The sequence below is a fragment of the Bos grunniens genome, chromosome 26 (genome assembly GCF_055505025.1).
Source record: "Bos grunniens cultivar Pamir isolate PY7600 chromosome 26, Bosgru_T2T1.0, whole genome shotgun sequence".
Classification (NCBI taxonomy): Eukaryota; Metazoa; Chordata; class Mammalia; order Artiodactyla; family Bovidae; genus Bos; species Bos grunniens.
Genome location: NC_141190.1, coordinates 51,298,937 through 51,313,147, shown reverse-complemented (window position 1 = coordinate 51,313,147; position 14,211 = coordinate 51,298,937). Strand labels below are relative to the sequence as shown.

Genomic DNA, 14,211 nt, shown 5'->3' with positions numbered 1-14,211 from the left:
CCCCCCGGGTTCCCAGCCCATGCGGAGATCACTGGGGTCCCAGAGCCCCCCACCCGCTCTGGAGCTCTGAGGACATGGACCAAGCAGGAAAGAGCCGTGGACCGTGGGCCGCAGACAGTGAGCCGAGCCTGCCGTGGGCTTGCCATGTGAAGACAGAGGGTCTCTGGTGGATCGACCACCCCGGCCCCGCAGGTGGGGCCACGCAAGCGTGCTGTCTGAGCTGACGCCCCGGGGCCTCCGGGAGAGTCGGTGGCAGATGCTGTGTGATGCAGGAAGTCGCTTGACTTCTCTGAGCCTGCTCCCTGGGCTTGATGCGGGCATTTGACAGGTGACGCGTGAAGGGCTCCTGGCCCACGTGTTGGGTTTGGCAGAGCAGGGTGGACAGGCGGGGCGTGGAGTCTGTGGATGGAGACGGGGTGGGCCCTGGAGGAGGTGGGAAGCGGTCCCGTGTGAACCCTGGGGGCGCACTTCCTCCAGTGGGTCCTGGGTGGAGGCAGGGGAGGACGAAGGGAGGAAAGGAAGTCCCTGACCCGTCCTGAGGGCGGGGTGGGAGGGCCATTGTCCTCTGTGAACCCCATGTCTCCTGCACGTGCAGGGGTTGCTGGGGCCCCGAGCTGAGGGGCTGGAAGGGGCTGCACACCCGCGTGGACCCCTTCCTCCCCTAAGGCGCCCCCCTGCCCTTTGTAAACTGTGGAGTGCAGTGCACACTTCTGGCCCCTCGCCCAGCCATGGGCTGCCTCTGCTCTGCAGGTTGATTCTGGCGTGTCCGTCCATACTCTATCCGCTGAGCCTGGCTTGGGTCATCTCTCTGTCAGTTCTGGGTGGTTCTGTCTCTGTCGGCTCCGGCCACTCTCTGGGGAGGCCCTGGTGGATGACGGCGTGGACTGTCCTCTGAGCTGCGTGTCAGCAAGGCTTCCCCGACACCCACAATGGGGGCCCCGGGGCCCACCACCAACACCGATTCTGGCTCCCTTTAAGATTTTGGTGCTAGTCATCATGAATTTTTCCATCTTTTTTCTTTTTGAAACATTGTATCACAATCTTACTCGTCTTGATTACTGAGTTTGGGCGCCTCTGAAATCTTGCACTGAGCATCTGCTCACCCAGGCCCCCAGGAGCTGGCTGCTCTGGCCTGTGCTCCTCACTGGCCCCACCCTGTCGGCCCCCCATCTTGCCCCCGGGGCTCTGGGCTCCTGGCCCCACTGGCCCCTCAAGCCCTGTGCCCTCTGCTTGGTCCCCAGGCCTCCCCACCCCCTGCTGACGTTCCCGCGTGCTCCCCGGAGGAGGTCTCGGCATCTGACCAGCCGTGCGGGTCCTCCTGCCTTTGCAGGCCCCCAGTGCTCGTCCAGGATCCAGCGGTGACCGTGTAGACAGGCCACACGGAGCCCACTGCTCCGCAGCCGAGTCCCAGCCACACCGGGCCTCCTGCGGGTGTGAGCAGGGCCTCCACGCCCGTGTGTATGGACCTTGGCCCGGGCTGTCTGGTGTAGCAGCTGTGGGTGCAGCTGCCTCTCAGCAACATGGCCGCCCACGTGTGGCCTTTCTGCACCCCCGGCTTCCCCGTGCCCCCGGGCTGTGCCGTCCTCCCCGCGCTGGCGTGAACATCCATGTCCTCTCACCACCTCCTATCCCAGCTTCTGGGGCCACAGACCTGGCCTCTGGCAAGCACCCTTCCCCAGCCTGCAGACCCCAGATCACTCTCAGCAAGTGGATCCGACAGGCCACTTTACATCCCCAGGCACCTGATGATTGCTCGCGGGGAAAGCTGCTGCTGAAGCCTCAGCCCAGAGAAGAACCAGGTGTGCAAGCTGGGTGCGGCCAGCAGGCCAGGGGCTGAAGCCTCGGCCCAGAGAAGAACCAGGCGTGCAGGCTGGGTGCGGCCAGCAGGCTGGGGGGTGAAGCCTCAGCCCAGAGAAGAACCGGGTGTGCAGGCTGGGTGCGGCCAGCAGGCCGGGGGCTGAAGCCTCAGCCCAGAGAAGAACCAGGTGTGCAGGCTGGGTGCGGCCAGCAGGCCGGGGGCTGAAGCCTCCGTCCAGAGAAGAACCAGGCGTGCAGGCTGGGTGCGGCCAGCAGGCCGGGGGCTGAAGCCTCAGCCCAGAGAAGAACCGGGTGTGCAGGCTGGGTGTGGCCAACAGGCCAGGGCGCACCAGCACCGCCTGGCCGGGACTCAGGTGGGTCTTGGCCGGTTGGCCCACGTCCGGCTGCTGGAGTCCCTGAGCCCTGAGGCCCACCAGTGTCCCCTCCCCGCCCGGAACCCCGAAGGTCTGGGGCCAGTGGCGGGGCTGCAGGGCTCCGGGTTCTCTCCAGGTGCTGTTGCCCCCTTCCCGCAGCTGGCTGTGCCCTGCCCAGAGCCCTGGGTCCTGGGGGCGCCTGGCCTGGCAGAGGACAGGCCTCCCGAAGCTGCGGTCCCTGCCGCTGCCCCCGCTGCCCCACTGGAGCCTGGTGCGATGGCCCAGCCTGACGGCTGCCGTTGCAAACTCGACCCAGGCCCCATGACCCGACCCCCGAGGCCACTCCTGGGCTCCCCTGCCACCCAACAGCTGGCACTCTGTCCTCTGAGCTGACTCTGTCCCAGGCTGGGGGTCCTGGGGCCCGAGACCCCCCTTGACAGTCTGTCTCATAGAGCCTGGCAGCCCATATCCCAGCCCCGCCCCTCCTGCGGGCCTGGCTGTGCCGACGCCAGCAGACCCCCAGGGGCTCCCCGGCCTGGAACGTTCAGGGGTGGCTCAGGGGCTTCTGGAGAAGTCGGAGGGTCAGCAGGGATCTCTTACTGAGCGCCAGCACTCCCTGCAGATGGCAGGGCTGGCCATGCCTGAGGGTGAATGCTTCCTAGGCCCCCGGCAGCTGGCTCCCCAACAGCGGACACCCGGGATGGACCTTCACGCTGGGGATGGACCTTGATGGGGCTGGACTGCGACGCTGGGGAGAGGGCGGCTGAGGCACCCTGAGGCCCCAGCCGGCTGACACTGTCAGAGCTGCCCTGAGGGGCAGTTAGACAGCGGCCAGGCCAGGGCAAGGGTGCTGCACACGCCCTCTGTGACAGGCATGTACTTGCACACACACTCCCATGTACACACGTGTACTCTTCTGCACTCACATGTACAACACAGATACCCCCCATGTATACAGTCACACGATTCACACACATGCACACGCATGCACTCACAAGTGCACACACATCACTCACGCATCTGCACACGTTCACTATTGTGCTCTCACGCATACACTACACACTCAGACATGCACACACCCACCCAACTCTCAACAGCACATTCAGAAGCATGTGTTCTCACAATGTACACACACGTGACAGACTTACATGTGACATGCACAGACTCACATGTGTGCACACACCAGTTCGAATAGACAATGCACAGATGCACTCGGCACACGGCCACACACGTGCATGCTCTCGCACGCGTGCAGGAGGCACACTGGCTCCACCCCTGCCTGTATGCCCTCACACAGCACTAAGTGGCAACCCAGGGTTAGCCCTCAGACAGCAGTCTGCAGCTTTGACCTCCGACCTCTCATCCTCTGGGGGGATCGTCCATGTGGGGTGCCCCCGGATGTGGTCATGTCATGGATTTTTATTCCTGGAGAACATCACTGTGGACTGTGTCACCACACTGCCCAGTGGGCTCAGGAGGCTGGCGCAGCCCCGGGACCCACGAGGTTCACCGGCTCCCATCCAGTCTCTTTGGTCTCAGGGATGAGCCGCTCTCAGCTCTGCCAGGGGCGGCGGGGCAGGAGGGCGGGGGACGCCTTCTGGAGAGGCTGGGGGCAGCCTCATGGCTCCCTGGCCTGCCCTGAGCTGGGCACCGAGGGGCCTGCCCCTCAAGGGACAGAGAGGCTCGCAGATCTCTGAACCAGCCTCACAAAGCGCCGAGGGCGGCACAGAGCTTCGTCCACAGCTCTGCGTCCACAGTGAGTGCTCAGCGCTGCCCCGGGGCGCTGGTCATGGGGGCGCGGGCAGGCAGCAGGCTGGGGGGTGGAGACGAGAGCCACCCCGCGGCGGTCACTGGTAGCTTGTCTGGTTGTCTTGTGAGGATGCAGTACTGGACACCAGGGTCCATTACAAGGTCACTGTTAAGCTTACAAGAGCCCCGGGAATCGAGGATCCTGTGCTGAGATACTGGGCAACGTGCCTGGGACCCTGGGCACGCCCGCCCCCCACCCCGGCAGGTGTGGGGAAAGATCTGGAAAGATCTGGCCCTCCTGGAGCCCCCCGCCCCCACGCAGAAGCTGACAAGGCCTGGTGATGAGGCTGCGCAGGGCAAGGAAAGCCTGGCGCTCGCGGGGCTGGGAAACACGCATGTGCGTGGCTGTGCAGGAAGGTGTGCACGTGGGCGGTGTGTGTGACGTGTGCTGCGTGCAGTGCCTGTGACACGCACACCGCGTGTGTGCCCACGGTGTACCGTGCACGCGTGTGCACTTTGTGGCAGTGTACACGTGTGGCACGTGCACCAACACACGTGTGGGTGTGGGTGTGGGTGCACACGTGCACAGACCCGGGGGAGGGAGTCCAGGCTGCACAGGCGCACACCCTCTCCCCTCGGGCTGCCTGGGCTTCTGCCTCTGCAGGGACCCAGAGCCCCTCCTGTGGGACACGCAGCTGCCATCACAGACGGACTTCGGTCATTGACGCGTGTCCTCTGAGTCGGGGCTTTGCGCCCACATATTCATGGAAATGCTAGACCCTCTCTCTTTGTGGCAGGGACTTTATTGTTCCCAAACGCCATGGTGGGCAGGCCCCGGTCCCAACGGCGCCCGGCCTCAGAAGCCGAGTGGACATTAGAGGATGTGTGGCGGGAGTTTCCAGGGCACTGACCCCTCAGAGACCCTGCCGGCCCTGGGGGAGGCTGAGGGTCCCCGGAATGAGGCAGCTGCCTGGGGGCCTGTGATGCTCTCCGGCCTAGGGTGAACAGAGAGCCGGCCTGAGCCGAGGAGTGGGCTGAGTCCTCTGATGCTCCAGACCAACAGGCAGGCTGCCCGCCTCTAAGAACAAACCTTAACAGAACGCACACGTTGGACACTGGGAGACGGTGGTGGTGCCTCCTGCCGCGGCCAGGGCCATCGAGGCAGCAGGGATCAGACGGGTGCACGCGGGCACGCAGGGCGGGTCCTCCACCTGGCTGCCAGGGACGGGGCGCTGTGGGTTTGAAGCAGATGACTGTGGGCAGGTCTTGCTCCTGAGCGTGGGCTCCGTGGAGGCAGCTGTGTCCCAGAGCACCTTCCCCCTCACGTCCTCCCTGGGAAGGGGTGAGTGGGGGTCTGCTGAGGCTGGGTTGAGAGACGACCCCCACCCATCCAGGGGCAGAGGGCTCTGCTTTGGGGTAGTCCCGGCCGCTACACCGTTGTCTCGTTCCTCCAGGGCCCCGTGCGGATGTTGCCTGTGCTGTCTGAGCCGAAGGGGGCGGCATCCCGCACATCGCCCTTGAGCAGCCCGTTCTGGCCAGGGCCACCAAAGGGCAGCGACTGTGTCCGGCGGAGCATCTCCAGGCGCGCCGGGCCGCGGGCCGCCTCCCTGCCAGGCCGTGGCGGACAGCTGTAGAGCACGGGGCTGGGGGCGCTGCCCTCGGGCTGGCTGACCAGGGGGAAGGGGTCGCCCTGGGCACAGCAGGCCAGCGCGTGAGGGCCCACGGGGCCCTCGAGCGAGCTGGGTGGGCTTTCCGAGCGCGAGCTGCGTGGGCTGCCGTCCAGGCTGGACGGGATGTGGTAGGCGTACTCCTGCTCAGCCGCGGCTGCCCGGTGCCGGCTGAAGTAGTGCGGCTTAGTTCTGCCCTGGACGCACGTGTGCAGGTGTGTGTCGTGCTCGAAGGCGTCCCCCTCGTGCACGTGGGCCGCATCCTCCATGAGCTGCTCGCAGTGCATCTGGGCACAGCAGGGCGTGGCTGGCGACAGGCAGCTGACATGGCCTTGGGTGGCCTGCAGGTTGGTCATCTTGCAGTGGCTGGCGGATGGGTGGCCGAAGCCCAACGCCTTACTGGGACACGGCGAGTCCTGCAGGCAGGCCACCTGGCCCAGCGCGTCCCCGTTGGCGTCGAGGGCAGGGCGGGCGCTGAGCTTCGCAGGGTGGGGGTCCCGGCGGGTGGGGCAGCAAGACCACCAGCAGTGCCACACGTCGTCGCGCTTGGCACAGTGGTGGATGAGCACGAAGAGCCCCAGGGTCACGCAGAAGGCGCCGTACAGGCAGCTGAAGACCATGTCCAGGACGTGGCCCTGGGACACGGCCAGCGCCCCGAAGGTCCACGTGGCCACGAACAGGAAGAGCGTGAAGGCGGCGGCCCGCAGCTGGGCCTTGAACGAGTGCTCGTTCTGCAGCAGCGAGGCGGCCAGGCCGTCGGGGGCGGGCGGTGTGCCCCCCGGGGCCCCAGGGCCACCCTCGGGGCCCGCCAGCCGCTGCTGCTCCTCCGTCCGCTCCCTGAGCTCGTACCTGCGCTCCGGGTGGCGCCGGAGCTGGACATAGGTGCCAAGGAAGTACACGCAGGTGACCAGGGCAATGAAGGCCACCGGCCCATAGAAGGCACCCAGGCTGGGCTCCCAGGCCATCCAGCAGCTGCGGGGGAGAGGGGGGTCAGCAAGGGGTCGCTCTGGGCAGCCTGCTGGGTCGAGTAGGGCTCACTGCCTCCCTGTGGTCACGTGATAAGGAGACACCTGACCCGAGACAGCATGGCTGGGCTGGGGCGGGGAGGGGTGCAGGCAGGACAGAGCGGGGCCCCAGGGAGGGCCCAGGAGGCGCTGGGCCCGGAGAGCAGGACCTGGGGCTTTGCCCCCCAGGGCAGCTGTGGGAGGAGCACGGGGTCGGGGGTAAGGGGGGCGTGCTGGCCCCCAGGAGGCTCTGCTGAGAAGGGCGGAGGGACCGCTGGGGCAGCCCAGGGGACCAGCCCCACAGCCTTCGACCCACAGAGGTCACCGCAGGGTGGAGCTGACAGGCGGCCCCACAGTGCAGGGCCATCAAGGTGAAGGGCCCCACCCTGCCCGCCGGCCAGAGGGGCCTCAGGCGGGCCGGGCGCTGGAGGGGGCGGGAGTGAGGGAGGGGGCAGATAGCCCGCGCGGAGGACGCCTCTGTCGGCCCTCTGGGCCCCCGCACGAGGCTGGGGCTGCTCAGCCGTCCTGGGCCATCCTTCGCGCCCCACCAGGCCCTCCCTGTGCGGCCAAACCAGTCCGTACGTAGCGCGGGCGGGCGTGTGGGGGCGTGGGGGCGCCCGAGCAGGGGAAGCGGCTCTGGGCCCCTGGGAAGCGCGGGGGATTGGGGGTGCCCGGTACTCACTACGCCGCATCCTCGGCCTCCATCCCGTAGTTCCTGATGTTCGTGGCGGCCGTGACACCGCAGATGACCAGAGGGGCCCCGCCGCCGACGAGGTAGAACCTGCGGAGGAAGAGGCGCTCACTGCACCCCAGGGCAGCCCCGCAGCCCCGCTCCCTGTGCCGCCCGCGGGCAAGGCAGGGGGAGGCCCTGCTGTCCGCTGCCCATGCGGCGGCAGCAGCCCGACCTGACTGAAGAGGGCTGCTGGTGTCCGGCTGGACCTAGCCTCCCCCGCGCCCCAGCCCCTACATCCCCACCCCACGTTCCCCATGTCCCCTCCCCTACGCTCCTCCCCCACGCCCCTCCCCCATGTCCCCACGCCCCTCCCCATGTCCCCCACTCCCCCCCATGTCCCCCATGTCCCCTCCCCACGCCCCTCCCCCACGTTCCCCATGCCCCCACGCTCCTCCCCCACCCCATGCCCCTCCCCCATGTCCCCCATGTCCCCTCCCCACGCCCCTCCCTCATGTCCCTCCCCCACTCCATGCCCCTCTCCCATGTCCCCCATGTCCCCTCTCCGTGCCCCCGCTGCTCCCACACGCCCCGTCCACGTGTCCTCCCCTCGCCTCTCTGCCTGCACAGAGATGACCCTGGCCGGGCCCAGCGCGCGTGTCTGGGGGCGGCGGGCGGCGCCCTGGTTGAGCAAGAACAGAAGAACTGAAGGCCCCGGGCGGGGGCGGGCCGCGGTGGGCGGGGCGGGGCCCGCTGTGGACGGGGCGGGGCCGCGGTGGGCGGCGCGGGGCCGCGCACCCCCGGGAGACAGCCTGCCGCTGCGGTGGGTGCCTGCTCAGCCGCCCCGCCTCGGGCGCAGGTGTTGCTGGGCGGCGCTGGACGCTCTCAGCAGGTGCCCGCCGAGTCGCCCTCCGCCCGGGCCCAGGCCACACCTGTTGGCGATGTCAGTGACCGACCGGTGCGTGCGCCGGCCGGACGCCTCGGGAGGAAGCGCTCGGAGCTGCAGTTCCTTGAGCCTGGCAGTTTTCCGCGGCCTGGGGCAGGTTCTGGCGTGTGACCCTCCTGGAGGGGCAGGGACTCATCCGGGTGGGGTCGGCTCGACCCCCGGACGGAGCTGACTCTCCCGTCTGCGGGCCTTGGCCAACAGCTCCACCCAAGGGTGCTGCCCCACGTGGGATCCTGGGGGCGTGAGCGTGGGGGCCTGGCCACGAGCACGTGACTGTCACACACGCGGAGGGGGAAGCCTTGGGGGAGCCTCGGGGCCAGCGCGGGACGATCCCCACAAGAGGATGTCATTCTCAGGATGCCGCAAGCAGCCACATCACTTCGATGGCGCCAGGCCACCAGTGACAGGAACGATTCCGGGTCCACGGGGGAGAGCCGGGAGACCTACACGTGATTACCCCGGTGACGGCCGGGGCCTCTGCGCCCCCAAAAGTCTACTCCAGAAGGAAGGGCAAAGGAAAACACGTCCCAGACAAAGATGAAGCCCGGAAGGGTCCTTGTCAGCAGACCTACGCTTCAGGAAATGCCAGATGAAAGCCATCAGGCTGAAGACGTGCTGCACAAATAGAAACTCAGAGGAATGAAGTCCGTAAGAAGCACTGAAGATTTGGGTAAAGAGAAAACATTCTGTTTCCTCTTAGTTTCTTTAAAATATATATTACTGATTAAAGAAAGAATTTAACACTGCCCTGTGGAGTTTGCAGGGCTTCCCTGATGGCTCAGATGGTAAAGCGTCTGCCTTCAGTGCTGGAGACCAAGGTTCAATCCCTGGGTGGGGAAGATCCCTTGGAGGAGGAAATGGCAACCCAAGTATTCTTGCCTGGAAAATCCCATGGACAGAGGAGCCTGGCAGGCTACAGTCCATGGGATGGCAAAGAGCTGGACACGACTGAGCGACTTCACTTTCACTTGTGGGGTTTATAATATATATGGGGCAACATTGATGTCTGTAGTGGAAAGGGGGGGCACAAGGTCGCCAAGTTTCTAATTCTAATGGTTTTTACATGGAATAGTGTGACTTTCAAACTAAAGAGATGTGAAAAGGTTGTGGATTTTAATCCCTAAAGCAGCCATGAAAAGTAATAAGCAAAAAACTAATAGATAAATTAAAATGACATATTAAAATAACTCAAAAGAAGAAAATAAAAAAGGAAAGAAGGAATATAAGAAAAAAAGGAGAAAAAAGTAAAAACAGAAAACAGAGAAATGGAGACAAAACAAAAATGCCACTAAGTTTTAATGGATTAAGCATTTCAGTTCAAAGGCAGAGATCATCAGAATACATCAATAACAGCAAAAAAGCAAGACCCTGTTTTATGCTGTCTACAGTAGGAGAAAACATTTTAAATAAAAATATATAGAGTGGTTGAAAATTAATGGATGGATAAAGCTATCCACACGAACTGAGTCTAAGAGGCCAAAGTGGCTGCATTAATACAGGACAAAATAAACTTTAAGAAAAGAGAGAAAGAAGGGCATTTCGTAATGATATCCATGTTAGTTCGTAGGAAGACATTTAAACTGTAAATGTCGGGGGGCCAGAGGGAAGATTCAAAATACGTGAAGCAAAAATGGACAGAAATAATTAAAGGGAGAAATAATTCCAAAATCACAGCTGGTGTTTTGAACTCCCCTCTCTTAGCAACTGATGGGACAAGCAGGCAAAAAGTTAATAGAAGATCTAACCAATAACATTAGTCATGTTTCCCTAATGTTCTTTCTAGAAAATCACACCCAATAATTGCACAGCATGAATTCTTTTCAAGTGCACACGATCTATTAATCATCACAGATGATACGATGCTTCATAAAACAAGTGCTGATAAGTTTAAAAGCATTTAAATCATACAGAGTATATTTTCTGAGATCAAAATGAGACTAAATTAGAAGTTAATAGCAATAAGATAACTAGGCAAACCACACATATCTGAAAAATGAAATGATATACTGCTAAATAATTCACGGATGAAAGAGGAAATTACAAGGAAATCTGGAAAATATTTTAACCAAAGTGAGAAAGAAAATTCAGTATAATATTTCTGGGATGCAGCTAAAGCTGGGCTTAGAGGGACACTCGTAGCTGTGAATACTTCCATGAGAAAAAAAGAAAGGTTTAAAGTTCAATGATCAAAGATTCCACCTCAACAGGGCAGAAAAATAAAACAGCAAAGTGAACTCAGAGTAACCAGGAGGAAGGAGATGACAAAAACAGGAACAGAAATTAATGAAAAAAGAAAACAAAAAAAAAGTCCAACAAGAACCTACTGCATAGCACAGGAAGCTGCTCAATGTGGTGTGGCAGCCTGGGTGGGAGAGGAGTTTGGGGGAGAATGGATATGTGCGTGTGCAGCCAGTGTCAAAAATCAAGGTCAGCTGGACGTGGTCAGGCAGGAGATGGCACGAGTGAATATCGACCTTTTGGGAATCAGTGAGCTAAAATGGATGAGAACGGGTGAATTTAATTCAGATCACCACCCTCGGGGGACTTCCTAGGTGGCACAAGGGTTAAAGAACCTGCCTGTCAATGCAGGAGATGCAAGAGGTGTGGGTTTGATCCCTGGGTGGGGAAGATCTTCTGGAGTAGGAAATGGCAACCCACTCTAGTATTCTTGCCTGGAGAATCTCATGGCCAGAGGAACCTAGGGTTAGTCCATAGGGTCACAAAGAGTCGGACACACTGAAGTGACTTAGCACTCTCTGTGGGCAAGAATCCCTTAGAAGAAATGGAATAGCTCATAGTCAACAAAAGGGTCCAAAATACAATACTTCAGTGCAATCTCAAGAACAACAGAATAGGGTTCGGGATGGGGAACACATGTATACCTGTGGCGGATTCATTTTGATATTTGGCAAAACTAATACAATTATGTAAAGTTTAAAAAATAAAATAAAATTGGAAGAATAAAAAAAAAAAAAAAAAAGAACAACAGAATGATCTCTGTTCATTTCCAAGACAAACCATTCAACATCACAGTGATCCCAGTCTATGCCCCAACCACTAATGCAGAAGAAGCTGAAGTTGAACGGTTCTGTGAAGACCTACAAGACCTTCTAGAGCTAACACCAAAAAAAAAAAAAAAGATGTCATTTTCATCATAGGAGGTTGGAATGCAAAAGCAGGAAGTAACAGGCAAGCTTGGCCTTGGAGTACAGAACGAAGCAGGGCAAAGGCTAAGGGAGTTTTGCCAAGAGAACGCACTGGTCATAGCAAACACCCTCTTCCAACAACACAAGAGAAGACTCTACACATGGACATCACCAGATGGCCAACACCGAAATCAGACTGATTATATTCTTTGCAGCTGAAGATGGAAAAGCTCTATACAGTCAGTAGAAACAAGACTGGGAGCTGACTGTGGCTGAGATCATGAATTCCTTATTGCCAAAGTCAGACTTATATTGAAGAAAGTAGGGAAAACCACTAGACCATTCAGGTATGACCTAAATCAAATCCCTTGTGATTGATTATACATGCTTATACAGTGAAGGAGGACAAATAGGTTCAAGGGATTAGATCTGGTGTAGACAAAGTGCCTGAAGAACTATGGACAGAGGTTTGTAATATTGTACAGCAGACGGTGACCAAAACCACCCCAAAGAAAAAGAAATTCAAGAAGGTAAGTGGTTGTCTGAGGAGACCTTACACATGCCTGAGAAAAGAAGAGAAGCGAAAGGCAAGGGAGAAAGGGAAAGATAGATCCAACTGCACGCAGAGTTCCAGAGAATAGCAACGAGAGACAAGAAAGCCTTCCTAAGTGAACAGTACAAAGAAATAGAGGAAAAGAGTAGAATGGGAAAGACGAGATATCGTCAGGAAAATTAGAGATACCAAGGGAACATTTCATGCAAAGATGGGCTCAATAAAGGACAGAAATGATGTGGACCTAACAGAAGCAGAAAATACTAAGAAGAGGTGGCCAGACTACAGCAAAGAACTGTTCAAGAAAGGTCTTAATGACCCGGATAACCGCAATGGTGTAATCACTCACCTAGAGCCAGTTCATGCAAAGATGGGCTCAATAAAGGACAGAAATGATGTGGACCTAACAGAAGCAGAAAATACTAAGAAGAGGTGGCCAGAATACAGCAAAGAACTGTTCAAGAAAGGTCTTAATGACCCGGATAACCGCAATGGTGTAATCACTCACCTAGAGCCAGACATCCTGGAATGTGAAGTCAAGTGGGCCTTAGGAAGCATCACTATAAACAAAGCTAGTGGAGGTGATGGAATTCCAGCTGAGCTATTTCAAATCCTAAAAGATGCTGCAGTTAAAGTGCTGCACTCAATATGCCAGCAAATTTGAAAAACTCAGCAGTGGCCACAGGACTGGAAAAGGTGTTTTCATCCCAGTCCCAAACAAAGGCAATGCCAAAAAATGTTCAAAGTGAAAGTGAAGTCGCTCAGTCGTGTCCGACTCTTTGCGACCCCATGGACTGTAGCCTATGAGGCTCCTCCATCCATGACATTTTGTAGGCAAGAGTACTGGAGTGAGTTGCCATTTCCTTCTCCAAAAGGACGTTTAAACTACTGTACAATTGCACTCATTCCATACGTCAGCAAGATTACGCTCAAAATCCTTCAAGCTAGGCTTCAGCAGTATATGAACTGAGAACTTTCTGATGTACAAGCTGGATTTAGAAAAGGAACCTGTATGCAGGTCAAGAAACAACAGTTAGAACTGGACAGGGAACAAAGCACTAGTTCAAAATCTGGAAAACGGTGTCAAAGCTCCACATTATCACCTGCTGATTTAACTTACAGGCAGCACATGCAATGCAAAACGCTGGGCTGGACGAAGCACAAGCTGGAATCGGTACTGCAGGGAGAAACATCGACAGCCTGAGACATGCGGACGGCACCACTCGAATGGCAGAAAGTGAAGAGGCACTAAAGAGCCTCTTGATGAGGGTGAAAGAAGAGGGTGAACAAGTTGGCTTAAAACTCAATACAAAAAACTAAGATCATGGCATCTGGTCCCAACTGTGGTGTTGGAGAAGACTCTTGAGAATTCCTTGGACTGCAGGTAGATCAAACCAGTCAATCCTAAAAGAAATCAGTCCTGAATATTCATTGGAAGGATTGATGCTGAAGCTGAAGCTCTAATCCTTTGTCTACCTGATTCAAAGAACTGACTCATTGGAAAAGACCCTGATGCTGGGAAAGATTGAAGGCGGGAGGAGGAGAGGGCGACAGAGGATGAGATGGTTGGGTGGCATCACCAACTCAATGGACACATTGCTGTTCAGTCACTCAGTCCTGTCTGACTCTTTGCAACCTCTTGGACTGCTGCATTCCAGGCTTACCTGTCCTTCACTATCTCCTGGAGTTTGCTCAGACAATGGACATGAGCTTGAGCAAACTCTGGACTTTCCTGGTGGCTCAGATGTAAAGAATCTGTCTGCAATGAGGGAGACCCAGCTTCGATCCCTGGGTCAGGAAGATCCCCTGGAGAAGGGCATGACTATCCATTCCTGTATTCTTGCCTGGAGAATCCCATGGACAGAGGAGCCTGGCGGGCTACAGGCCACGGGGTCGCAGAGTCAGACGTGACTTAGTGACTGAACAACAAGAAGCCGCCAGTGTGTCCCTGGATGGTGAGGTGGGGGAGGTCCCCAGGTTCAGGCAGGGCAAGGCGACCCTGCCTCTGGTTCCTCTGAGCATCTCCTGGATGCAGGCACCGTGACGAGGCAGCAGAGAAGCAAAGGTACCAGTGAGAATGCAGTCGATGCCCTTCCGTCTGCAGGTGCCCCGACCAGTTCCCTGAAAAACGCTGTGGCGGCTCCAAGACTTCTGCTGGGAAGGGCTGCCAGCTTATCGCACAGAGATCAGTCACCAGCTTATCACAGAGATCAGTCACCAGCTTATCGCAGAGATCAGTCACCAGCTTATCGCAGAGATCAGTCACCAGCTTATCGCAGAGATCAGTCACCAGCTTATCGCAGAG

The 14,211-nt window shown here is 58.2% G+C and overlaps 1 protein-coding gene across 2 annotated transcripts in view; it reads right to left on the bottom strand.

Moving 5' to 3' along the window:
* Nucleotides 1-4,707: 4,707 nt before the first annotated feature.
* ADGRA1 (adhesion G protein-coupled receptor A1) overlaps nucleotides 4,708-14,211 on the bottom strand; it is a 35,437-nt gene continuing 25,933 nt past the window's right edge. For both annotated transcript variants that reach the window (XM_086379078.1, XM_086379079.1), the window contains exons 6-7: nucleotides 7,274-7,372; nucleotides 4,708-6,559 (exon numbers count right to left, since the gene is read on the bottom strand). In XM_086379078.1, the coding sequence (XP_086235204.1) occupies nucleotides 5,350-6,559; nucleotides 7,274-7,372 (1,309 nt within the window). In that variant the 3' untranslated portion in view covers nucleotides 4,708-5,349. The remainder of the gene's footprint in view (nucleotides 6,560-7,273; nucleotides 7,373-14,211) is intronic.